This window comes from Paramormyrops kingsleyae, chromosome 6, assembly GCF_048594095.1.
Source record: "Paramormyrops kingsleyae isolate MSU_618 chromosome 6, PKINGS_0.4, whole genome shotgun sequence".
Lineage (NCBI taxonomy): Eukaryota > Metazoa > Chordata > Actinopteri > Osteoglossiformes > Mormyridae > Paramormyrops > Paramormyrops kingsleyae.
In genome coordinates this window covers 24,969,676-24,996,817 of record NC_132802.1, presented here as the reverse complement: position 1 = coordinate 24,996,817, position 27,142 = coordinate 24,969,676, and the positions used below count along the sequence as shown (strand labels likewise).

The 27,142-nt window shown below is 43.7% G+C and overlaps 1 protein-coding gene across 4 annotated transcripts; it reads right to left on the bottom strand.

The window, feature by feature from the left end:
* On the bottom strand, nt 1–25,283 carry LOC111840581 (protein kinase C delta type-like). 4 transcript variants are annotated; one of them, XM_023805556.2, is made up of 19 exons: nt 25,187–25,283; nt 25,075–25,154; nt 11,873–12,005; nt 10,887–11,086; nt 10,711–10,777; nt 9,005–9,161; nt 8,570–8,601; nt 8,129–8,214; nt 7,168–7,297; nt 6,904–7,004; nt 4,835–4,922; nt 4,382–4,518; nt 4,032–4,205; nt 3,826–3,917; nt 2,293–2,355; nt 1,864–2,002; nt 1,480–1,668; nt 1,237–1,365; nt 1–1,082 (listed from the first exon to the last, which is right to left on the bottom strand). In XM_023805556.2, exons 3-19 carry the CDS (start codon nt 11,979–11,981, stop codon nt 924–926), a joined length of 2,052 nt encoding a protein of 683 aa, XP_023661324.1. In that variant the 5' UTR covers nt 11,982–12,005; nt 25,075–25,154; nt 25,187–25,283; the 3' UTR covers nt 1–923. The 4 variants fall into 4 exon arrangements, with proteins under 4 accessions (XP_023661324.1, XP_072569015.1, XP_023661326.1 ...); XM_072712914.1 differs by having other exon boundaries at nt 25,075–25,150; nt 25,187–25,223; XM_023805558.2 differs by having other exon boundaries at nt 4,382–4,515; nt 25,075–25,150; nt 25,187–25,223.
* Between the last annotated feature and the right edge of the window lie 1,859 nt (nt 25,284–27,142).

Below are 27,142 nucleotides of genomic sequence, written 5' to 3'. Positions count from 1 at the left end.
TTAAAGTTTAGACTTTTATTAAGATGTAAAAGATGGGGAATAATAAAAAGAACATCTGTAGGTAAACAATACATGTTGGAACACATATATACATATTATACTGTATCTTATTAAAATAAGTACATTCAAGTAATAATGTACGTACATACTCATATCCCAAGCACAAAGTCTAACTCCAGGTTCTGTCCAGGGGGTATTGCACATTGCTACATGAAAGTAGCAAATAGTTAATTTTTTTTCTTTTATAAAAAATAACCACATTTATATATAAATTTTAGCTTGAGATTTCACAAGTCGCAAACATTGGTATTTCAGGTGTAATTTTAAAAGTTTTGGAAAGGAACGATCCACTGTGTACAGAAAGTGTCAGGTTTGTAAACAAGAGGCTTGTTACATATCCCATTTTGGATAGCCTGCATTGTTTTGTTATGGGGAAGAGGCATGATGGGGGAAAAAGATAGGGCCCCTGATGATGCAGAGCTCCACATGGCCTGATGGCCTCCTTACATGATGTGGTGAATACAGTTATACTGAATACTCCTGTGCTTTCCCAGCAGAGACCTGGGAGATCATCACCTTGGGGTCAGCCATTTCCCCAGATACGGGCCCCTTACAGTTCTTGCTCAAGCGGTGTTCTCTAACACCCAATTCCCTTACACACACATGCCTGAATACAAATAGGAAACATAAACGTCGCACATCCAAACATAAACATGAAACAGCTACCTGTACAAAGTCCTGTTTCTTATCTGAAGTAACAGGGAGGGTGTGTGTGTCAAGGCATGATGAAACAGAGTACACTAAACATTTTCATCAGCTGAAAGTTTGATCACAGGAGAGGAGACCTTGACAGATTGACTGGAACACCGGCTTCATGTTTCTCTTGAAACACAGAGTGCTACAATGGGACTTTGGGTCATCCTTCAGTTCTCCAGCAGGTGCTCCATTTTAAGGTTGATAAATGAGAAGCCAGAGAAAGCAGCCTGGTCCATAGAATCAATGAAGTTCTTGTCACTGTGAGAGAGGCGCGGTTTCTCATTAAGAAACTCCCGGTCGAAGTTGCTGCAGTCGTTGGGAGCTTTCTGTAATTGATAAAAGAAATGTGAGGGTTTTTTCTGTATAGATTTTAAACTGATAGTAAAAGAGTGACATCTGTTTTGAATCACATCGGTCTATCGATTTCAAACTAGATTGCAATAATGTGACTTCTAAATATACAAATAAAAGGGAACGTACCACTTTAGGCTTGAAGGGGGGCTCAATCTCCCTCCTCTCCAAGGCAGACCAGTTAATGGTCCTGAAGAAAGTCTGGGCACGTATGTTACCAACAATGCCAAGTCTTCGAGTGGGATCACGCTCAAACAACTGGGGAAGGAAAAAAAAAAGACAAACTGAGTAGAAACCAAGATGCTGATTTATAAAAGCTATTTCATATAATGTTGATAGCATGCAGAAGAGAAAAACAGAAAATGGACAAACCCTCTCCAGCAGGTCTTTAGCCTCCTTTGTAATCCACCGTGGGTACAGAGGAGTGTCCATGCGGATGGACTCGAACAGTTCATCCTCATCATCGCCATGGAAGGGGGACTGGCCAATTAACATCTCGTACATGAGCACACCGAATGACCACCAGTCCACTGAGAAGGAGTACTTCTGTCCCAGCAGGATCTGACGACACACAAGCATAATCTGTCTTTCTTACATCTCCACGGTAACAGATTTACAGACTCCTGAGACATGGCAGGATCATGGAACTATTTGACAATTTACATTATGCGTAATGCAGAAACAAATTTATTATTTAAGTAAAATATTCAGCGCACGTTTGTAAATGAATATTTCAAGGATAAAACGTTTCCTCACCTCAGGAGCAATATAATCTGGTGTTCCACAGAAGGTTGTGGCCCGATTCTCCCCAAACACATTCTCTTTGCACATGCCAAAGTCTGCTATCTTGATGTGTCCATCTCGATCCAGCATTACATTGTCCAGCTTCAGGTCCCTAAAGAGAGGGAAAGAAGATGAAGAAAAGGGAAGAGACAAAGAGAGGGCAGAGTAAACACAAAGAACAGGAAAATGAAGACAAACAGACTTTCAGAAGTGCAGCTGTTTGGTGCCTAATTGAATTGAGTAGATGCATTAGGGAAGTTGAAACCAACAGTAACAGAGAAACAGACAATAAATGAGTATGATGTAGACCTGCTGTTCACAGTGTGGTGTGCCTGCACACTAGGCTGAACACAAAGAATGCACTTATATGTCACCAAAGGTTCAAAAACATAGCCATTTCACCTGTAGATGATGCCTTTGGAGTGGAGAAACTGTAGACCACAGATGATCTCAGCTGAGTAGAACCTAACAGAAGAGGAGAGATTAGTCCACATGCAAGACATGAGAAGCAGAGGAAAGCAACCAGGCCACTGCTGGTGTCGGGTTTGACCCCAATGGGATGAATAATTCAGGAGAGTGTTTATCTCCTCCAGTGAACAGGTAAGACTTCTCTTGACAATGAGCATTGTTAATGGGCGCACAATTGGCCACCTGCTGGACAGGTAATGCCTTGCGTTCATTTGCCAGTCAGGTGAAATTAAAAACAAGTAATCTGTGAGGGTGAACAATTGTCAGAAGTTGTATATTTAGGTGAAAAGAGGTGAGACGGAAAAAAGAATGTGTGCATTCACCCGCACAACTGGTAACAAGATTTGAGGTCATTATGTCTTCTGCCTCTAGAGGTCAGCACATCACAATGTTGATGAAGACACAAAAGAAAACCCAAAACCAAGAAACATGGGATTTTCCAAGACAGGAATAGAAACAAATTTTCTTAGTGAATATATTGAAACATCATCTTTTACCAGACTAGAGAACAGCTAGAGGACAAAAGACGAGAGGTTTTCCAGTCGCTACTGTAAGTGCAGAGGCTCCAACGTTTAATATGGAAGGAGAGAGACAGACTGGAAAATGGGCTGGTATCCTTATGGGTTTGAGGGTAAAGGGAAGCAGACACCATATATCTTATTTTGTTTCTCTAGACTTGTTTTTGTGGAAAGAGTTTATAGACATTTTAATTTGATTTAGAGGATAGATGACCACAACCATAATCTTCTGACCAAACATCATACCTGCCAGCATGGGTTTCTCATATTATTCCATACCCTCTCCAGATCAGGGATAGTCAACCTATTCGTTAACGGACAAACATGTCCATATGCAACACTGATCTGTATCCATGCCAAAACATTCTGATTGAGAAAAAAAAACTATGTATTTCTAAAAAAAAAAAAAAATACATTTTGGTCTAAAAGTCCATCAAATTCTGACAGTGTGTTGATCCCTGCTCCTAATTTACCATTTCTCCTGATAAACTCCAGATTCCGCATTTACACGTTTATGATTTTGAGAATGCGCCCCCTCGGCAAATTTTATAGCTGGGGACCAAAATGTTGGCAGCTATGTAAACACTAACCATATCGCTATTTCTTATCACTCTAGGACAGGGGTGGCCAATCTTATCTGCAAAGGGCCGGTGTGTATGTGGGTTTTTGCTGCAACTCCCTAGATTGCTAATTAGAGGACTGATTGGCTGAAGAGTCCTCACACCTGGGCTTGAACAGCTGACCTACAGGTTATTCCAAAAAGCTGCCTACACTCCGGCCCTTTGCAGATAAGCTTGGCCACCCCTGCTCTAGGATAAAGTTGATATACGGCTCTCAGACCAGACCACACCCCTTCCTACAGGAGTAGAGTAGTACTAGATCAGGTCCTATTGACTGATAGAGAGGTAATGGAGGAGCTGGGCTCATTTCGGCTGGGGAGGGTACTCACGTGGCTCTGCTTAGATCAAAGCGTCCCTTCTCCTGTATGTGAAACATTAGGTCTCCTCCATTGAGGTACTCCATCACAAAGAACAGGTGCTCCTGCGGATACAGACAGTGCGACTGAGAGTCAGCTGGACACACACCTGCTTTGGGGACAGGGTCCAGCGCACTCCGCTACACCTTGGGCCTGTGCCAAACAGGGAGGAAGGTTACCTTGGTCTGAAAGGAGCAGTACAGGTGTGTGAGGAAGGGGTTGTCCCAAGCCAGTGCCAGTACTCTCTTCTCCACCATGGTGCACTCTACGTCATCATCCATCAGTACCACGTCCTTCTTCAGTGCTTTGATGGCAAAGTACTCACTGTGCCCCTTCAGCTCTGCTAACAGCACCTAGGATGAGGGGGATCTTTAAGCGCTGTTTCAAGTCACCTTCAAGAGACCTAGATTATCCAGAATGTGCTAAGAAGCCAGAAGTTACTGAACACACACTGCTGCTATCTGACATCATTTCCTTGCGCAGTAACAGTAATCAGTACCACGCAGAACAAGCAGATGCCAAGTCATACCTTCCCAAAGCTGCCTTTTCCCAACACCTTGTGAAAGATGAAGTTCTCCACGTTAACTCGTGTCTGGTGCGTGATGCGGGAGGGGGGCCGGGGGGGTGTGGTGCTGTCCCACAGCTTGCAATACTGGGAGCCATCTGCTAAAAGGACACGCACGAATGGAGATAGAGAAGAGCGGGATAGGATCGGGCAGACTGCCGTCGTCAATGACAGCAGCGGTTAATGTGTCCGGGGCCCGGCAGCGAGTTGCTGCTCACAGCACATCCCCCTAAATCACTTCCACAGCTCATGCAGAGACCCCAGCTGTAACTACTGCTAGACTTCTTCAGAATTCTTCAGCTTTGTTAAAAATGTGACCTTGAAGTCTCCCCAATAAAGCCAGGGGAGACTAGTACGAAATCAGTGTTTTGTGACAATCTATTTGCCCGTGGAAATGAAACCGCTTACAGCACTCACCACTGACATCCAGACCAGGGGGTTTGTTGAAAGGCTGGTAGATCCCACAATCGTTCGCTAGGTTAGGGTCAGAGCGCCTAGTGGATTTCTGAAAAGAAATTAAATCTTGTAAGAAATTCCATCCGCTGTCATATTGGATATGTATTGTTTTATATGGCATGCTTTGTTAAACCATGTCACTCAACACACACGCAAGCTCATCCTGTCCCTCCCTCAGCCTCTTTTCTCCTGCTGTTCAGTGAGAGGCTGAGAAAGAGAGAGTTCTGGGGAATTGTAGTGGGGGGAAGCAGAGAATTAAACCAAAACACCAAGAAAGGTGTGTTCTGGACGCACGCCTGTGAATCAGAGCAGGTTAGGGAGGAGGCTGCGGGGAAGGGAAGACAAATGCTGCTGGGAATCTGCTCATTCTCCTGCTGCAGAGGCAGACAAAAGACATCAAGCAATCACCACGCGAGCGCGCACACACACACACAGACACACATCTTTGTGGGGACCATCCCGTCATTTCTATGGGAAAAACCTGAATCCCAACAATGACGACGTTAACCCCTACCCAAGCCTAACCTTAACTGTAAGTTACCAAATGAAATCCAAGACTTTTGCCATTTTCCGCTTTTTTATCTTTTATAAAATTGAGTTTCTCCTTGTGGGGACTGGAAAAAGTGGTCCTCACAACATCAAAATGACACACACACACACACACACACACTATGGCTTACCACTATATTCTGCTTCTAATCTCAGGGACACATGGGTTGAGGAAGAGCAGAGGAGACACTGAGTCATGCACATGCACATAGTAAAGTCACCAATGGTTCTGATTTTGGACAAAAAGGGATGGCTTTGTGGCAATAATTTGGTCCAGGTCTGAAAACTTAGCAAATCTAAATTAAGGCTGCAATGATACACATATTCATTGCGCGCCATTCAGTACATCGTTTTAGATTTGGTATGCACAGTGAAACGGATGAATACATTGACTGACTTGGACAGAACCTAAATTCACAAGCAGGTGTTCAACACGGAAAACATTCTGGTTTCCCAATATATTTCACCAACACTGGAGAGAGAGTATTTGATAAGACCTGTGTTATACCGAATCGGATATGTTGCTGGAAACACATACAACGTGCTAACTCATTTGAGATGATATCATCTTAGTGTTTGTACCACTGGAGCAAAGTAGCAGTAGTCTCTGCAAGTTAGTCTCTCTGTGGAACTTAAGATGCTTTTGCCAGGAAATGCAGTCCGAGCTAAAAAACAATAATAATCACGGCTATATCGCTGCAGATATGACCACACTTAGTAGTAGAGAACAAGGGATTTAGATTATTAAGATTATGATGTTATATTTCTGATTTTTAAATTACACATATTTATCTTTACAATGTAAAAATAAGCATCCCTTAGGTTGTGTTATTCCTACACATTCACAGACACATTGTCTTTGGTTTACAAATATCCCTAATTGTGTTTGCGGTTTTAGCAATAAATAATTTCAGAACAAACTTTGTTTTCATTGCTGTACCGAAATTGCACCTAACCGTGAACCCAAAAATGAAGTTTGTACTGTTTATACCGTTACACCCCTGAAGAGTCTGTTGTGAATTCAGTCATGTGTATTCATAACTGAGAGAACACTGCAGCAGCATCACACTGCAGCAGCATCACTGAGACATATTTCCAGTGCTTGCCATAATGAGGCTTCCCCCAGTTCTCTCTGCCACGGAGTGGAGGGTGCTGTGCTCGTGGGGAGCTGAGGAGGAGGCTGTGTGGAAGCCCTCGGAGGCCCACCGGCCTCTCACCTTCCCCCACCCACTCTCATCCCACTATGGTGGCTCAATAAACAAAAGTACTGTGGCCTCTGAGTGTAACCATAACAATAATAAATTCATTGTCAAAAATACATTTAAAATGTAACACAAAATGCTCCAGTGATTGTAGTATTTAACCTTCATTTATTCAAACAAAAATAATCCCCATTTGTTATGTACTTCTGCTTCAAAGGATTACAAGTAGGAATACTCCTGGAATCCCTGGGATGGAGGAGTGGGCTGCCGGTCACCCACCTGGCTGACTTGGGTCAGGGCCTCAGCAAGCAGCTTCTGATTGATCCCACATAAATTGGCCACCTTCGTCTGGCACTTATGATGGACGTTCATAGCGCAATCTGTGGTAAGAGACCGCAGAGGTTGTGAGTGGGGAACAAGCAGTTTGTGTGAGTGGACATTAAATGCGCTCAGAGTGTGGAACACCCAATGTGATGCAAGTGTATCTATGAGTAGCTGGGTCTGGGAGAAGCTGTGAAGCAGCCTGACACTTAGCCTGCTTACCTTCACACTTGAGGCCCTGCTTGACCAGACCCCATAGGAGGCTGCCACAGTGGTCGCAGAAAGTTGGGCTCATGTAGTTGTAGGTCTTGAAGCGATGTGGCATGTCGATCTTGAAGCGCTCCTTTTGAAACTGAAAACATGTGCAAGGCCTCAGCTGGACAGAGCAGCCGAATCGCTACTGGAATTTGGCATCTCAGCCCACTCTCTGCTGGTTTTAGCAGCTTCATGGTTCTGTGTAGTACGGTTTGCTGTGATACTCTGACCCACTCTTCTGGCCCTTTGGCCATTATGAAAGCCACTCAAATCCCTGACCATTTCTTCTGCAATCAGCACGTCGACTATGAATACCAAACGTTAGCTTACTGGCTAATATGTAGTCAACGTGAATTGCTTCATGTGGGGGTGGTCATAATATCATCAGTGTGTGTGTGAATTTATATATATATATATATATATATATATATATATATATATATATATAAAATTATACACACACACACATAATGATCTCCATTGTCTTGATGAAATCTGGCCTCCCTGATGGGGCTTTTTCAGAGCATCCTGTCTGCTCCATCTCACACTCACTGAGTGATGTCATTCCCCCGACGACATCACAGCTATCTCCATTGTTTCATTTGACATTTGTTACCAGCAAGTTCAATGTAAGGGGAGCCCAGTATAGATGTGCAGGCAAAGTCAATTACTGCAGTCTCTCTTGAGAAAATGCAAGTTTAAAGCACTGAAAAATACAATCCTCATTCAAAATAGTAATTTAAAAACAATGTTTTGTAGAAGATACATACTAACCTCATTGTACTATAATAAAAACTGGAGGTTTACACCTAAAAATCCACATATAGTGCTTCAAACATGCCAATCAATAAAAACACCTGTGGCAGTATCTTTTACATCATTATATTAAAATGTCCTCACTGCACAGTGGGTGTTATGCTTTGCTTACCACAGTGTCCCGACTGTTCGCCGCGGTTCCAGTGCACCGCCCAATGATCTTGTCGATACACTTCTTGTGAATAGCTGCATTGCATTCTGAGATAGAGAAAACCATTTTCACTCACACTGGCAACTGAAATACTAGACTGTGACACAGATAATACTATAGATTATGCCGGCACTGGAAACAGAGATCCCCACGCAAGTTAGATAAGTTTCATTTAAAATAATTAAACTATTTTGCCATTTTCTTCTTCCTGTTCCCCTTTTCACTTATGGATTGTATGTAATGCACAGTCTGTGTTTGTGGCCTAATGATGATATTGGAAAAATTGAGTAAGTGGAATAAATTGATATGGGTATTTACGTCAGCTGTATAAAATCTGCAGAGGAAACAATCTTACTTCACGATTTTGACTTGTATTACGGGTACATTGTGGGTAATACCTACCTCTGCATTGGTAGCCTTGCTTATTAAGCCCCCTACAGAAAAAGAAATACAGGAGAAATGTTAGCTGCCCTGCTTCCCCAATGCTATCAGAAAATGAAGGTGAAATATCTCAGTATAAGCAGATATGAGAGAGCACAAGTAAAAATTACATGCTGTTGGAATGCAACAATGTATTCCCCAGACCTATCTGATCACTGCTGCCCCAACACCCCCTCAACCTCTGTCTCTAGCCCTCTACCTTAGGCAGTACCTCATTTTTCATAGCGTCCATTCATTATACCACACCCACAATAAATTTTGCCACATAAAAACACTGTGGTATACCGCCCAAATATACCCTACACACTCTCCCCACCTCCACAAAAAAAAATAAAAAATCTTTATTAAAAGCCTAACTTTGTGAGTATGATCAGGTCTGCCAGATCTGAAACTGACCAGACAAACTCGCGGCACACAGAGCAGAAGGTGGGCTGCCGGAAGAAGGTGGCAATGAACTCATGGTTCTTGATGTTGTGAACCTTGGCTTGCTTGATGGCACCACGACGTCGGTTCAGCGTCAGGACCTCCTGCTCCTTGGCAGGCTGCTTGTTCTCTGAGGACAGCAACATGGTTGGGTCGCAGCCTTCTTGGTGGCCATATCGCAGCCACCACCACGATTCCCATGACACAAGGACTAAAGACTTATTTGGCACTAATGGAGCTTAAAACGAATAGCTGATATTGAAACAAATTGACTGACTGAAATCAGTAGGCAAAACACAAGGTGACAAGGCGAAGGGAAGGCGTATTGCAAAAAGAAAAAAGTTACACGAACAACATAAACTGTAATTTTAAGCAAAAAAAGAAAACAGTTAAGTGAGATTAGACTATGTGTGAGACACTAATTTTCCTTTTTGCTGTAGTAGGTCTTTTCACACAACTCCTACGCTTAATGTCCACTAGGAGTGGCCTGCCAATGCAAAACATGCTGCATGCAGAGGAGGTGCCAACCCGGGCATGTTCACACACAGGGGTCTAAAAATACCAGTCTGGGCCGCATTTCAGAAAAAGCTGCCGGTCACTGACGTTGCTGAGGGCCTTCCTCAGAGTTCCTGAGCTTACAGCGAACTCAAGGAGTTGGTCAGAATTTGGTTCGGAAACTTGCCTTCCCCAGGGAGTGAGCGTGCCTTTACTCACTGAATCCAATTTGTTCTTTTACTTTTGGATAGTGTACCAGCTTCATGTTTGAACCACCAAGATTGGCCCTGCTCTGTAGAGGTGGCAATGACTTTATCGAGAAATGAATACCAGTCAGAACAGAAATGGGTCAGCAAACTTTAAGGCTGTGGGAATATTTGTAAGCAGCATGCTTACATTTACAGTGCACAAACTAAGATCCTTACAGATCTGCATTTCTGATTATGGAGTCATTTTCATCTAATGTATCTATTTCTAGTCGTGTCCCATACAGTAAAAATGAGGTAGAATTGATTCAGATCAAGAAGCTTAAGTTTTTCTTCTGAGTGAGCATACAAAATTTGCCATGTACACTGTCAGTCAACACATTTTCAGTGCCCTACATTTTAATGTTGTTGGTTAAACTAACAATGCACTCATTGTAAATACGCTGTCAGGACTATATCAAACAAAAGGAAGAAAGAGAGTCATGATACAGCCTGTATGATCATCTGATCTTTGATGCCACTGAGGTGATTTGGGATAAAAAGAACAGAAAGGTTACGGCTACATGGCCAGCTACGCAGATGGTGTGTGGGCAAGTCCCTACAACAATGCCTAGAGTTCATTTAGCTGTAATCAGTACAAAAGGTGCCTACACTGATGAGTGCAGCTCAGTTTTTAATTACATTGGTTATGTAATTATGTATTCCATAAAAATGTATTACATATGTTATTTTTTCCTTAATTGCCATTTGTACCTTTTCTGTTGTATATGGTACTGCTTGTAAGTAATCTGCCACAAAACACAGTATTCAAAAATTTTTGTCAGAGTAAATAAAGGTAAATAAAGTAAAATTAGGCTGGTGGAGCAAGGAAGACCTTAACTGAACTCATGCAAGGTTTGCGTCTGTACGTGCAGCTGTGAATGAGAGTGAAAGACAGAGAAAGACAGAGAGAGAGACTGTCTGTTTCCGTAATCTTACCAATATCTGAGTCTTCCACCAAGTACTGCACTGCCATCATCACCTTCCCCGAGGGTTGCAAGTCAACCTGAACATGCAGACAAGCTATTAATACTAAAACAGGCAAAAACAATTTTGCATAATAATGCTTAACAAAAGCAGGTCACACACAAAGACATACACGCACAGACACTTACCCAGAACTCGGCACGCCCGCTGGCCTTCTTACAGCGCTCTGCCAGCACAGACACGCCCACGGTGACCTCAGATAGCGGCTCCTCTGCTGTCTTCATGAGCAGCACCTGCAGGACGCGGCCCTCGTAGATGTGGGCGTCGAAGCTGGACTTCCAGGCTGGGTACATGGTGGGCTTCCTCTGCACCAGCGTCTTCCCACGTTCTGTGGGGTGACAGTGCGAGTTAAATCATGTACACAGGGGCTGTGTGAGTCTCATCAAACTGCACATTTTCTCTTTTTATATGAAACATCAGCGTTATTACAAGAGAGGGCAGGACGATGGCTCTGTGAGTTGCACTGTGGCTTCACACTTAATGTTCACAGCCTTGAGCCCAAACCCTGGCTTGGTGCATATGGAGTTTGCAGATTCTTCCTGCATTTGCTTGTCCTTACTGTGGGTTTGCTGGTGCACAAACTATTCTGAATTGTGCTTTGCAGTGTGTTGTGTGTGTACTGTGAGATTTACAGAGCATGCCCTGTGCTATGGTTCCTGAAATGGTCTCCAAGCAAAACTGAGCCTGTACCAAAGGAAAACGCACAGACGGACCGTGCCAGTCAGCATGACATGTAGACTTTGGAGATCAGAATTATCTTCTTTGCAAGAAGAAGATAAAAAAGAAGAAATAAGCAGTTCCTTATTTTATGAAGAATTCAGATTAATGAACCTATTCTGCTATTTTGTTTGTAGATGAGCTGAATATGGACTGTTGTTGACATTACTGGTGGTTTTCCTAGCAGAGCTGTTGGGGAGTTAGGTTTCCATCTAAGGGCACATCGTGCAGGACCAGTAAATGCGAGTTGGCAGCAGTGAATGCTTTTGTTACTGAGAGAGAAAAAGGGAGAGAGAGATTGGGGTATAAGAATGCCAGCTCCATGTTTGTGGAAGCCCAGTGGATGACCACACATGATTGTGTGTGTGTGAGACACCCAGCAGGACGCGATTCTCACCTGTGTTTAGTGACTCCTTCATCTTGATGGCACAGAAGGGGGGGTCTGTCAGCGGGGGAAGGGCGCCGAGGTCAAAGGCGTTGAAGGCGATCCGCAGGAAAGGCGACATGGCGACGGGTCACCCAGCTCTCTGCTAAAGATAAACCCCCCCATTAGCACGTCGCACCTACATTCCAGCCCAGTGTCACCATTTCAGAAAGCTGTGGTTAACCCACATCGCAAATGGAGCCTATTTAATGGACATTTATGCCACAGCAGCAGCAGGGGCATCGCAGGAAAACTGCAGAGCTCTGGATATCCATTGGCTTAATTTGGGTGGCTGGGAGGGGTCAATCCAGTAAGATGGAGGAGCAGAATAGTAACACCCATTTAAGCTGGAAAGTTTCCCCAAAGCACTGGAGGGGAAACAAAAACTCCACTCAGCTACGCATATTTGTACGAAAGTGAAGTGAAAACTCGAGCTGAGCTGATAGTATGGGTCCTCTTCCCAAAGTCAAAATGGCAGCGGGGAGGGGAGGATCTGAAACGTTTGGACCGAAGGTGGCAACGAGCAGGGCTGTGGGAGGGTCTCCTGGGAAGGGCAGCCAAGCAGTAGGTCCATTCCACACCCACAGTTGGCAGCATCTACGCGCCACAGTGCCCTCGCTTTCACTGAACCTCTATTCAAACTCAACACCCACTTCATAAAAGCCAACACAAGCACACTACTGTTTTTTAACACTAAAGATGCCATTGGTCGTGTGCCAGTAGTTATGTGTTAGTGTGTGTGTGTGTGTGTGTGTGGGGGGGGCACCTGTACAGAGAGGCTGTACTGCAGGCTGCAGAGATACCATATGTGGCACTGGATGCATTTATTCATAGTCACATGCTCCGTTAGCCAGTGAGACACACTGCAGCTGCGAGCTGTGCATTTAGAGGATGCCAGGGATACAAAGCAGCCCCTGTGTGAGAGTCATATGGCACGGCAGTGGCACAAACTGGCAGTGCGAGCACACAGTGCACAGCAAAAATGGCACCGGCAGCGAGGCCACAACTCTTTCCTCCCTGATAGTTATCAGCCCCCCCACCCCCCCGACCACAAGTTCTGGGGGTCTCAGTGCTGCCTGAGTGCTCTTGCATGTATACTGAGACGTACATTACACAAACAGTTTGTTTTGTTTTAAGGAGAAGGTCTTGGGCCTATTTAGCACCATCGTTTGTATTTGTAATGCTATCTGCATGAGATAAAAACACAGGAAACCTCAGCCAGACATGGGTCACTAAAGCTTTAGGATGATAAATCCGATCAGATCCACAGGAGAAACCCGCCACCGGGGGCAGTGTGGATCTTTGCTTATGTGAGTTTCTGATGGTGGATGGTCTCTATAAGCTGTTGAAACCTTTTCTATGTGGGAAATTTTCTTAAGCCACCCTTGTCTTTGGTTGCTGAAGGCATCGTTTGTTGCCATATAAACTGCGCTAGTGGCATCTGTGGTCATAAAACAGGAAATGCAGCACATTCTACTTCCTCCAGGGACAGACTTTGTTAATATGCACTAAACATATGTTGCAGAATATTAATCGCATACTTTCTTAAAAAGACTGGTGTGGAATTACCTTACATACTTGCAGGCAAAACTTTAAGGAAATAATAAATTGACGTTTGTGGTACCTATTACTAATATTAAAATAATATTAAGCATGCTTCCATCTTAGATTAAATATTTAATTGAGGGCAGGGCAAAACAAATGGACAAGGATATACACTGCAGGGGAGGCAACAAATTCACAAATCAGGAAAAAAAAAACAACAGATGTTCAGCTAAGCATGTAAATGTCATGAAAACAGTCTTGCTGGATCTGGGGAAGCTTTACAAAGGCAAGGAGCTCCAGTGACACTGCAGGCATTACAAACCAGGCTCATCTGCCGGTGCTTTCAGAGCTAACTCATCAAACAGGGAAGTTATGAAAGGCCGTGAGTCACTGTGCAGCGTGTGTGTGACTACACTTCCTGTTCTGCTGTGCCAGCTTTATTTTCCTCCTGGAGCTGAATAGAAAATGCTGCTTTTCAGGAAAACGTACATTCTAACGCCGTTAGAGGACAACAGCTGTTAACATTTAGCATTTGTTCTACTGTAACCAAGTAACATTTTAATCTCATTCCTTGAAAGCCATCTCCTTTCGAATTCTGAGCTGATCGATGTCTGATATGTGCCCCCCCCCCTTCTAATTCTGAGCTGATCGATGCCTGATATGTGCCCCCCCTATCTGTTTTGCAAACAACACCTGTGACTACAAGCTGCTCACAAACTTAATGTTTAATATGGAAGTCTTCCCAACAGGGCTCAGAGGCATGAGGGAAATCGACAGGCAGCCTACAGCTGGAGGGGGTCAGGGAGACAGGTGAACTGGAGGAGGTGAGGGAGACAGGTGAACTGGAGGAGGTGAGGGAGACAGGTGAACTGGAGGGGGTCAGGGAGACAGGTGAACTGGAGGGGGTCAGGGAGACAGGTGAACTGGAGGAGGTGAGGGAGACAGGTGAACTGGAGGAGGTGAGGGAGACAGGTGAACTGGAGGAGGTGAGGGAGACAGGTGAACTGGAGGGGGTCAGGGAGACAGGTGAACTGGAGGGGGTCAGGGAGACAGGTGAACTGGAGGAGGTCAGGGAGACAGGTGAACTGGAGGAGGTGAGGGAGACAGGTGAACTGGAGGAGGTGAGGGAGACAGGTGAACTGGAGGGGGTCAGGGAGACAGGTGAACTGGAGGGGGTCAGGGAGACAGGTGAACTGGAGGAGGTGAGGGAGACAGGTGAAACAGCATTGTACCAGTATGCCACTCTATGCCTCCTGACATACCTGTTATTAACAAGGGAACGCAAAAGACAAATTGGATTTTTTGATCACTCACAGGAAAGTGAAAGATGTTCAAGCTGCAATAAAAAAAAATCGTAAAGGACAGCAGAAACCTCTGAATTGGAAAAAGTAAATATTTAACGATCTCACTATTGACACACTGCTTATGGCTTTTTAGGTGGACAAACAGATTAGGAGCCTGGCTCACAGTGGTGTCACAGGGGAAGCAGTCAATATTCCCCACAGCCTGACAGCGAGTGCCCTCAGAACAGACATACAGACAGAGACACACACACACACCGCAGGCAGCAACAGTTAGGTACAGATTATTAGGATAATCGTTAGCAAACTCGCCATTGGAAACTTCAGGAGGTTTTCTCGTAGAGTTGGGAGGGTAGGTTAGCCAACCTGTAGCATTAAATCACAAAAAGCCCTACCTCAGCCTCATCAAAATACAGATTTTTAACAGAACCTATACTTAACATAAGCAACTTCCTTTCACGCCCAGCGTCGGCTCATGGGACAAAAATTGTAATGACATCCATTACGTTCTCAGGAGGCTGCCTCTGCTTTCATCCATCTTCAGTGACTCTGCTAACAGGCTATGCAAAAGGGCAGTGGTGGAATGTAACAAAGTATTTGTACTTCGTTACAGTACTTAAGAACATTTTTACGTATCTGTACTTTACTTAAGTAAAAATAATAATGCATACTTTTTATTTTACTCCATTACATTTTGTGGCAATTATCTGTACTTTCTACTGCACTACATTTCTACAATTTATGCTGTAAGTCGTAACATTTTATGAACACAATTATCTCAAAATCTTGCATGAAAAAATAGTTAGCCTATTGCGTTCTGGCGTTGTTTGCCATTTCCTACCAATCAGGTGGCTTTATTAGCTCCAATGATGGCAGATGTGTTGAATAGTTTTGCAAGTACATAAATGATGTAAAGATATATCATGTCCTGATTGGTTTATCTTAATGGTATATTAGTGGGTAATACCTAGTAGATAACTTGTCATCCACATAATTCTAAGGTTAGGGTACAGACAGTATTGCAGAGTGCTTGCACAATAAGCACACCAAACTTTCCAATACACATACTGTATACTGTATAGTTGCTTGTAATTATTACGAGCAATGACATCGGTAGAGGCGCAAGTCAGTATATCTACTATTCTTTTACAAAATGGCACACCCTAGACATTGAGACAAACCATTGTGTGAGTACTTTTACATAAAAAAATACTTTAAAGTAAATTTAAAAGTAAGTACTTAGTACTTTCACTTAAGTAAGATTGTTGATGTAGAACTTCTACTTTTACTTAAGTACATATTTTGCAGGATATTTGTACTTTTACTTAAGTACTAAGCTTCAGCACTTCCTCCACCACTGCAAAGGGGAGAGATCGAAGGTGTATGTAGGATCAGGTGTTGCTGCAGTTCTCTGCCCATGGGTTGGGCTCTCCGCAATCCAGAGTCACAACACTCAACCAGCCTAGTGCTTGTGTTACTGTGAGACTCCTGTGGAATGTCCTTCAAAAATGTCATCAATGTAGAAAAAAAAACTACAAATGTCAACTGATAGCAACCACATTTATGTTTTGCAGAGTTTAAAAATAAAAAAGTACCAATCAATATACTATTATATGCAGACACATAGAGCTGGATCAATACTAGAATTTTACCAATACCAGCGTTGGCACCTCGATATCAAAACCAAATCAATACAACATCAATACTGTAGAACATTTTCGTTTCAATATTATATTGCTTTCAAATAAACAGGCCCATTTATTAATTAAACCAACAGAAATAGCCTATGGTATACTTTTAACATTATCAGCAGAATAATAATTTGGCCTCAGCAGCACATCTGATGATCTTTAACTTTATAACAGAAAAGCACAAGTGAGAGATAGATGCATACAGCATACTGGGGCTGTCAGGTGTGGGCGCTCACCTTGTTCAAACCAAATAAACACCAATGCCAACAATTCTCACTTCTGTCACCCTGGTCATTAACTAGAGGCAAGCAGTACACAACAGCGGTTTCATTTTCTATCGATGCAACTTCTCCGAACAAAAGATACGTGAAATGAGTGTGACTGACTCTCCCAAAAATGCTACATGATATAAATATTAAAATTTGCAAAATAGTAGAATTCTTTCATTTTTGGTATTGCGATACAATACTGATATCAGTATATCAAATAATGTTAATATATAGGTTAGGGATGTAACGATACACTCACAACAAACTATTTGTGTAACATTTTTTTTTCCCCCAGCACAAACTAACCGAAAACAAAGGTGGAATTTATTTCTGGTTCAACTCTCCCTACAGATTTGTTTTTTAAAATGTACCAAATTAGAAGTTATCCCAGTTTCAGCTGAGTTCTTCTATATAGACCTCCAGCTATCACAGAACCAAAAAGAGATCCACCTTATTCCTACATGATAACTCCCGGCTGAAATTTGCAGGTTAGGTGACTGCACAGTATAGTGTGTGACCATCTTTAGGCTTACATAACTCACACCATCTACCCAGAAATAAACAGCTACATTCATCCCACTGCTGGTAAAAGCAGGACCCTCTCCTGAAATATCTGCTACATTTCTAGCCTGAAATGTCTCCCAAGAATCAATTAACAAATATTTCATTTAATGGATTTAAAAACCTGTTAATTAAGCTGTAAAGGAACTGAAGTAAAGTGTAGCCCATTTGTAAAGTGAATGTAATTCAGCAAATGTCCATAATTCTATTTACCCAATCATACGGACACTGCAACTGAGAGACAGTAAACACACCTACATCTGAGTGCAAACAGAACCCTGGTCTTTATGGATCAGCTTTGCTAATTTGACAGCTGTCCACCGGAACCCCTCGCAACCACAGAGGGCCAACTGACATTTCCCCTGGTGACAAGCAAGCGTTACGTCAGCAACGGCTGAGGCTATGACTATCAACAGCAGAAAATAGGCCCCAAGGGCGTCACCAGCTGTTTTTGTTTAAAATAAGGGTCAGCGCAGGGTTTATGCCACTGCTTTTACTGTGCTGCCTTTGACCAATGAGAGCTCATGCGCTGTAGTGCTCACCACAATTACAGTTATGTAAGCTTGCTTGCCCACGTTTTACTTCCTGCCTCAGATAAACCAGTGCATCCTCCGTTGTGGTTCCCCTGGACAGAAGAAGCCCCCACATACAACAGAATTAATGACAACTTAATATTTAGTAAGAGAAATCTTTATAAACATGTGCCATACACAAGTCTCATTGGCCCTTTTAAGGTAAAAACAGCCCTCTGAAACAAAATAATCATGATCTTCCATGTCCCCCCTTCTCTTCAGAGCATCTCTGAACTTTGGCTCATGAACAGAAGAGCTGAGAAAAAAGACCAGGACTCCAACAATGGCGGCCAAGGGGAAAAGAGGCAGAGCCTGAGATGAATAACCCAGCAGAGTGCGAAAGGGAGCAGAATGAATGGGGGGAGGGGGGCTTTTTTTCCCAGTCCTGCACCACAGAGTCCAAACTAGGCAGTACTGGGGAAACTGCAGAGAGCACCCAACAACACTATGTAGCCATACAGCTCTGCCCACATTAGGCGCACAGACACACACAATAGCCCCTTTAACTGCACTCTCGCATTCCTCTGGCAGTCAACTATACAGTATATATCGAGAGGGGAGGGGAGAAAGAGCAATAGAGCAAGCGCGCGAGAGAGAGAGATTATTTTCCATACAGTTCACCACTGTTGAATCAGCAGTCAATTTAATCTCCCGAATTCATGAGCCAAACTTCACAGAAGAATGACTGGCCCTATTCCAAACCCAGTACAGCCTGCTGGACCTCACTGCACCACCTTTTCAGCATGACCCCGAGGTGGCCATCCAGGATGCTTTTTAGTGCCAGCAGGCAGGTTAGGACCTAGGCCACAGTCAATTCAGACACACCGGAAGGCTGGGCCGCTAAACTGAAACACCACCCAGAATTACTCTTGAGCATCCACGACCAGCCATAAAAGCATCAAGCCAAACCAGCCTAGAGGGAGAGTGTCTGACAGCTTATTCATAAATACAGAGAACCAGAGACACAGGACAAAACCAAGCCACTGAGATCCAAGGGCAATACAATTATAACCAACATAAATCTGTTCGTGATCACTGTATGAGAAAGCAGCAAGAGAGTGTGTGCATGGTGATGGACTGGCATGCAGTCCAGGTTGTTCCATGCCATGTTCTCTGTGCTGCCTGGGACAGGCTCCAGGCTCACCATGACCCACTTCTGGATAACTGGTTACGGAAGATAGATGGTTTTCTGCTGTATTAATGGGTGACTAATATTCCAAGGAAACCAAAATGTCTATAGAAGACTATTTATTAAAATAAATAACCAATTAATGACCAATAAAGCATTTACAATTTCTAGGTGCATCTGTTCCCGTTTCGTGTCTCATTGCTGTAGTTTCAGCCAATCAACTGCATTCCAATAAGATGTGCCATCATATGTTTTTGGCTGTTGGCCTACTTGCAGAACCGCCATTCATGTAATATCCCTTCCAGGTGAGGGAGATGCCCTAAAACAGTCTGGTCTTTATGCCAACAGCAGAACAGTAACCAAGATCTCTACATCTTCTCACTGTAACGGCCAACTGCATCCCTTGGGAATTAAGAGTTTTTTTTGGCTCCTGCTACACATGGAAAGAGGGAGTGGGTGTGTAACGTAAGTAACGCTCTGTCTGTTAATTACAGGCATCTTAAAGAAACCCCTCGCGTTGACAGCCACGTCTTGCTGCAGCAGCGTTCTCTTGCACAAGGAACGCTTGTACTAGACTCTGAGGGCAACAGAGTCTCCTTCACCCCCCACCCCACCCCACCCAATTAAATCCACAACTGCAGGCTTCCCTGGGGCTCACACTTAATGCGACACGCTTGCCAAGCCTCTGCCTGAACACGTGGCCTTCACAGAAGAGGCAGTAAGTTCAAAGGTATGCCATCACAAAGGGGCAGGGGACAGGTCCATGAGTAATGCTGCATGCCTAGGATTGTCACAGGACTCCATTAGGAATCTCTTTGCAGGTGGACAAAGAAAGGACAAGTATAATATGAGAGCTAGCTAATATTTAATCAAAAAAGTAGCGAATTAGAAAGCTGTCTATACAGCTAAGAAAGCAAATAAAATGGGGAGAAAGGAAGTCAATTTATAATAATTTATGGGACTCTCATGAGACTGCCAGGCTCTAGATTTGACGGCAGAGTGGTGATGAGGGCATTCTTCTCACAGGGGACCATGACGCATGACCTTGATGGACAAGCATGCTGTCCCCATGGGGGACATGGTCGATTCCTAAAGGCCAGTGACCAATGAAAAGCTACCCGTTACCAAATTACAGCAGGATCTCTGCTCCCCCCAGCTGGTGTAAGTAGGACTGGCTGTCATCCGCTGTGCAGACCAGCCCCTGCTTCTCCCCGCCTACGATTCACACCAGCCGAAAAACTTCAGCGACAAAGGAAATGATGCAGAGGTGGGCATGGGGGAGGGGGGGGGGGGGCTGTGAGAACTGCATCCTTGTCAGGTTTAGTTCCGCATGAATGAATCAAAGCTAACTGGCTTCTACACAGTAATTAATCGATCGTCTGCTAAGAGTCTGGCAAGGGCCTGAACGCCCGCAGGAAATCCATTGAGTGCAGCGCTGGAATGACCAAAGCTACACAGCACCAGTGCCATGTCAATATGCCCTCATCAAGCACTCTTTATGTTCTGCCCATGGCTGGCATTTTCAGGAGCATCGGTCCTCTAGACCACACAAATGTGATAAGGCATGCTGACCTGTACAGGCTGTATGAAGGTCTTGCATGTGGCATCACAAAGAGCTCCATCTACTCAGGAGGGACACCGGTGGTGTCAGTGAATGGCAGCAGTATCTGTGTGCCCAGGGAGGGTACATCCCATCTGTGCACATTAAAGCATGACTTTTTCTTGTAAATGGAGAAAAAATGTATAAGTGCAGACCGACCATTTCATGGGATTGAAAAGACATGCCCTCAAGGTGGGACAGCCCGCAGGGTTTACTCATCTGTGCCAAATTACACCGCGTGGAAAACTTGACAAGCCTCAAACTTAAAATAGCCAGCATCCAAATTAATAAATAATCCTGCTCTAAATGGGCCGGCTGTGCCTGTGCCGCCACACAATGTCGGCAGCTAACGTCTGAGTGTCAGCTTACAAGCGCAGCTTTGTTCAGATAACTTTTGATTATGAACCAATCGTGATGCTTGCACCTCAGTTATTAACTTAATAGATGCTGCAGGGTGGATAACCCTGACCTCTCTTTCAAGTTCATTTTGTTATCTTCTGCAGACCAATATGCCTATTGGTGATTAAACTCTTTCTAGGAAGGCGGCAGCTGGATTGCCCACGGGAGCAGTTTCTGGCCAACTTTCTAGCTGAGGTGTGTGTGGGGGGGGGAGCTGTGCATACTAAATCTTGCCACAGAAAGCTTAGTGGAGACAGAAACAGAACAAGAGACACAGATACAGTTTCTAAACACTTTCAGTCCACACACAACCTGGTATGGACAGATAAATGTAGGCACATGGATGCCCTCCAAGCAGAAACACAGAGGCAGAGGTCAACACAAAATTTATACTGACATAAAGATGCATATATATGGTAAACTGAGGGTTAATAACTCAAAAATGACACACACACACACACACACACACACACACACACACACACACACACACACGCATGTGACCATAGCCCATGTATTCATATCTCTATGGGGACTCTCCATTAATTTGTATGGGCATAATCCCAACTCTGACAATATTAACCCCCATCCAGCCCTAGTCTTCACCATAAGTAACCAAATAAAATACGAGACTTTTTGCATTTTTAGTTTTTGATTGCAGTAACAGATTTTTTATAAAATTGAGGTTATCCTTGTGGGGACCAATGTTAAAAGTTATAGGTATTTATCACATTGTGGGGAAATTTGGTCCCCACAATGTAATAATTATAAGCACACACACACACACTTAAAATCTGTAAGGGAGACCCCCAGTGAGTGCAAACAAGGAAAACGGAGACATTTAGATGCCACTACTTGAAGCCATTTGTGGTATTCTTGTAAAACTGGGGATTACCACAATGCAACAACAGCAAGGGGACTGATGCATGCATAATAATGGTTATGTCCTGACATCTGGCAATCAATGAATCTAATTAAATAAAATGGAAGTTTCAATTCAACTTTTAACATAGTGCTTTTATATAATAAGCATTTAGTCAAATATTGCAACATATACAGATCTCTAAATTTTCACCATTGTTTTATAATTGACTTTTGCAATAAACATTATTTATAATTTTAAACCTTTAGGGTTATTATACTCAGTACCAAACACTCCCTAGCAGCACTCTACTAACATGCAGCATAACTTAAGCAAAGGTGCAGGGTGGGGAGTGAGTGGGTCAAAGATCAAAGGTCATTTGGGGTTTGCAATTTGGGACAGGTCCAGCACATGGAGTACAGATGATCTGCATAACACTCTCCAGCACTTCAGGACTGACACTGCAGGGGCAGTAAATAATATCAAACAAAACCATTACCGTCATTACCTCCCTTCACCCTAAAATGCCCACAAATTTGGGCAACAGGTCATCAGCTTTTTGTCATGTTTGGTAATGTTGGTTTGTTTCAGACTAACTGCGCTCCAAAGCTGGAGTTTTTCATTTCCTGTCTCTGAGCAAACAGCAGAGGCAGTGGTGCAAAACATAATGGCAGCCTCTCATTACCTCCAGCACAATTATCCTGGATCAAGGCTGTTATCTAATCTCAAGCAGCCACCATATTAACAACATGTTCCTGGAGGCAAAGTGTCCCTCCTTACCAAAGGCAACTCAGAGGACATAGAAGCAGGTTAGGGGGTGTACAGAGTAAGGACGGTAGGGGATCTAGGGAGATGACTGGGAACCAGAGATAAGAGAAGCAGGAGGCCACACTGGAGCAGCAGTGTGTGCAAGACGCCTCGAACCAGCAATGCAACGGCTTGGGACTTCCACCCGCTTTCTTACTTATTTCCGCGCAAATAATAATAATTGATACTTTACTGATCCCCATGGGGAAATCCTCTTTTTACACCTCACTCAACTTGCTCTTTGTAGTTGTCCACAAAGGGCTGCCACCTGCAGCTGCGTTTGAACCGGTGACCTTCTGATTACAAGCACACAGGCTTAGCCCACTGAGCCACACAATGCCCCAAATAATATTGGGAGGAAGCCAGCTGAGTCTCAGGCAGGTCGCAGGTGCTTCACTACATCAAATATGGTTACATTTGTGGCCCAGGACTGTGGAAACCCAGCCTAAGTTAGACTAATTATAGCTTGCCACTGCTGAAAACATGTACTTAGATATTGCCTGCACCCCCAGGAAACTTTTCACTAAACCAAAACAGGCTAATGGCTCTTGAGGTGTCGTTCTGGCTCCCACGGGGCTCCGCGCGACGTAGCAGTGACTCGCCCTTGTTTGCTTTTCCCTCCACCAGAGAACTTTAATGGTACAACAGAGACAGCCTTTACTCCAAGAACAGCAACACCCTGAATGAGGAGACAAAACATCCCGCACTGGCACCAAAGGCTCTACTCAGATAATGTGATGAAAAAACAATGGTTTGTGAAGAAACCTATCAGCAAAAGATACTAGTGTGGCTTTAAATTCACCTCAGGTAATTCACAAAGGTTATTTGAGTTATATAGCTCACATGACTGAGCAGGACAATATGACTTTAAAAAAATATTGTAGCATAAAATAAATAAAATTATAGCCATCTTGAGCCAAGGGTCAAGACTGGGTTTTAGGTATTTCCCATCTGTTTTGTAGATTTAATCCGTGGAGCAGTGAAAGTGAACCCGGAGTTAGACAAATCAAACTGGGTCTGTAACAGAAGAACCAGCACATCGCGACCCCACTTTGTAATTGGGTACAACGGGCAGGACTGTACACGTTTCTGGGCTTGTAGTATCAGATCACAAAAGCACTACCTCACAGAATAGATGCAGACGTGAGGAGGGAGTTGCCCGCTTCCCCAAACTACCCGGCTATGCGGAAGAGGGAATTAGACTTTCCTGTCAAAGCCGCCAACTAATGAGAATTCACAACATAGGCGGCAACGGGATGTTCACGGTGAAGTAATATCCTTCAATGGAGAATGACCGCAGGAATCTGCCTGCGGGGCGTCACTTGTCACACGACACAGGTGCCAGATCGGGAGCCGGAGGCGTTTTTAGCTGTTTAGCTGTTTGACATCGCAGAAACCACAAGAATGGGCAAGTGTCGAAAAACGCCAGCCATGGGTTCACTCTCTACGTACATACAGTACGACAGTAGTGACTTGAAGTTGCATTATAAAGACATCAGGCTACAAGCCGTAAAGGTGCTGCACCCGCAGGCAAACGTCTAGCAGCCTAGAGCGAACTGAAGTATCCCAACTTAATTCGTTCACGTATTAAACGCCTGATACATCGCACAAACTTCTTTACATTAGCCATTGCTACGAATTATGTGACCTAAGAATTGAATTTTCTTAAAATCTGTTAAAACAGGGAAAAGGGACGAAAGGGAGGAACACCAGTCTGAAGAGCTCCCGACACAGTCCACGCAAGTGGCTTATTCGCATGAAACGCGTAGGGAGCTAAAGCTGTCAAGCTCTGTACACTTTTCGTAAAGAAAGAAGAAAACATCGTTTGGGACGTAAGGGGGGTAATACGCCACTCCACCACACTTGCTACGCCCAATTTGTTAATCCCCCAGACGTGTGTCAAAAGGCTGGGTGGCTGCTTTGCATTAACACACACACGCACACCCACAGCCCCCATTCGCCGTACACCTGGCAGTGGAGAAGTTTCCAACTGTTCCTATTACTGCAGGCAACATCTGCATACAGTAATCGCTTGACATAACTTCCCACTGGTCCGCTATTTCTCCTTCCAGTAATTTTTTTCCCGAATACTAAATCATCGGTTCTTTCGCCAGCTCGCTGCCAGTTAAGCTTTCCGTAGACTTATAAAGGCGCCGAGATCTCCTTAACGTTCCTGTTTCATCCAGCAACCCCACGCTTCAGCTCCCAAGTCAGTCGGATTTGAAGATAAGGCCTTAGCAGCTAAGAAGAGCGTCAAGTTAAACGCGAACCCTATGACACGAGGTGTCCTCCCACTACGCGCATCACAACGCGAAACATGTAATATTCACAGAGAAGACACTTAAACACTAACTAACGTTTAAATTAAATATTCCTACTTTTTCTTTCCCATGCAGAGAGTTTCATTATAGCAAAAACAAACTTTTTGAACAGACTTACGCCGTCTCGCAGCGACCGACGAAGCCTTTCGAAGCCTTTCGATGCGTTTCTCCTTTCTCTCTCTCTCTCTCTCTCTCTCTCTCTCTCTCTCTCTCTCTCTCTCTCTCTCTCTTTCACCTCCCTTCGTCCTCTCCCTCTCTCGCCTCGCGAGTCTGCCGCCTGTTTGAGGAAGTACCGCTTGCTCTCAAGCTCGTGGGCGCACTGGACTCGTGACGTCGACCAGGTGCATGGATACACACTCACACAGCCGAACACGCGTACATAGGCGCGGCGACTGTGCGGTAGTCCCGGTGATACCCGTCTCGGTCACGTCAGTATTTTAAAATTAACTTTACATGAACAGTTAGAAATAAATAGATAGATATAAGAAAAACAGAAATAAAAAGATAGAGACGCACCGTCAAAAGTGGATTACTTCCTCCTGTCTGCTGTTTTCGCTTTTTCTTATCGTTCTTATTCACCATAGTCCAACATTATACCTGCTTTTGGTGTTAAGCGTTTTTGTATTCGATTACAATTATTTCCTCGGTTTTCCCCTTCTTAACAAACTTTGAGAACGTTTTTTTATTTGTCCGGTTTCACTAAAGAGGAGTATTTACAATATCCTGATTGCCACTCAGGCAATATGTCGCAATAGCAAATGTGTCAAAACAAACCACATAACAATACAAAAAAAGTCGCATTTAAAGGTAAAACGGGTATTCCAGTGAAGAGGAAACGCGCTGTGACGTTCTCTAAAATGTTCCCATATTCTGCTTATTGCACTGAAGCTATCGTTTTCTGATCTGCAATCCTAGTGAAGGTTATACTTGTCTGGCCTTACTGGCAAACCGCAATGCTCACTGTTGTCCTAGATTTACTATGCGGCAGTGCAGATTAATGCTACTGAAAGTAGCCGCAGTATGTAGCAATGTTAAGGCATTTTGGTACTTATTGATCGAATGAGATACATTATTTTTGGTGGTAATATCCGTTACTATTTGTACTTCCTTTTTTTAGTGTTATGCGTCATGCATGTTCTCTACAGTCTCATCGTTGTAAAATTGTTCAAAACTGTTGTTTAGTTGACAGCAAATTTGTTGCTTCTGACTGAGTAGACAAAAAATGCATCTATTTGACAAGAATAATTGATGCATGAACACTTGTCCCCTGAAAAGACCCCCACATCCCCTGTAAGAGCAGAGATTGCTTGACTTGTTGGTTGACTTATCTCTTTCTTAATGACTCTCCTAATGACATTGCAGCCAATACCCTCTGAAGTAAAAACCCTTGAAATCTTTTCTGTATTGATGCTTTGCTGGAAACCTGCAGGTTCAAGCACGTTACCTGTTGGTTGAAGCCCACCTGTGGTCTCACTTATATAAATAGACCAAAAACAGCATATTTAGCACTCTACAGCTCAGTACATAAAGGCTCAGCACATAAAGCCATCAAACTGGCCATTTGAGGAGCACTTCTTCACAAGGATTGTGATAACAGTGATGTTCACTTCCTGCCCCTATCAGCTCTCCATGTAATGCTTATCTATGTACTGTGGGCTTCCTTTCTCATCTATTCCTCTGCCTTCTCTCATATAAACTGCACTTTATGCACAAAGAACTCTTAGCTACATGAATGCATTACAGAGTAGACACGGGTAGTATCACACAGCAGGTGTCTTCCATATTACTTAACACTCAATAAATTATCTGGGAGAGACTTATTTAAAAAAAAAATAATTCAAGAATAACAACATAATGTCAGGGTCAGCACCAGTTTTGTCCTAATCTTGCGTCTTCTCCCCGTTTGGCCAGCAGGTATTGCTGGCCATCCTGTCTTCCCCCGTTGTCCTAGTCTGTAGTGTTTCCCTAGTTCCCTGTTGGCCACATGGCTCAAGGAGCTGAGCATGCAGCTACCTGTTAACTTCTCTGTGTGGTTGAATCCCACATCCTCTGTTTTTGTATTTTGTTCCCTAGTGTTTCATTTGTGTGAGCTTTTTTGTTCCTGTGTCTTGTGATTTGTATTTGGTTTTGGTTTCATGCTTTGTGCGCGTGCTCGTGTTTTTCCCTGTCTGTTATTCCCTATAGTG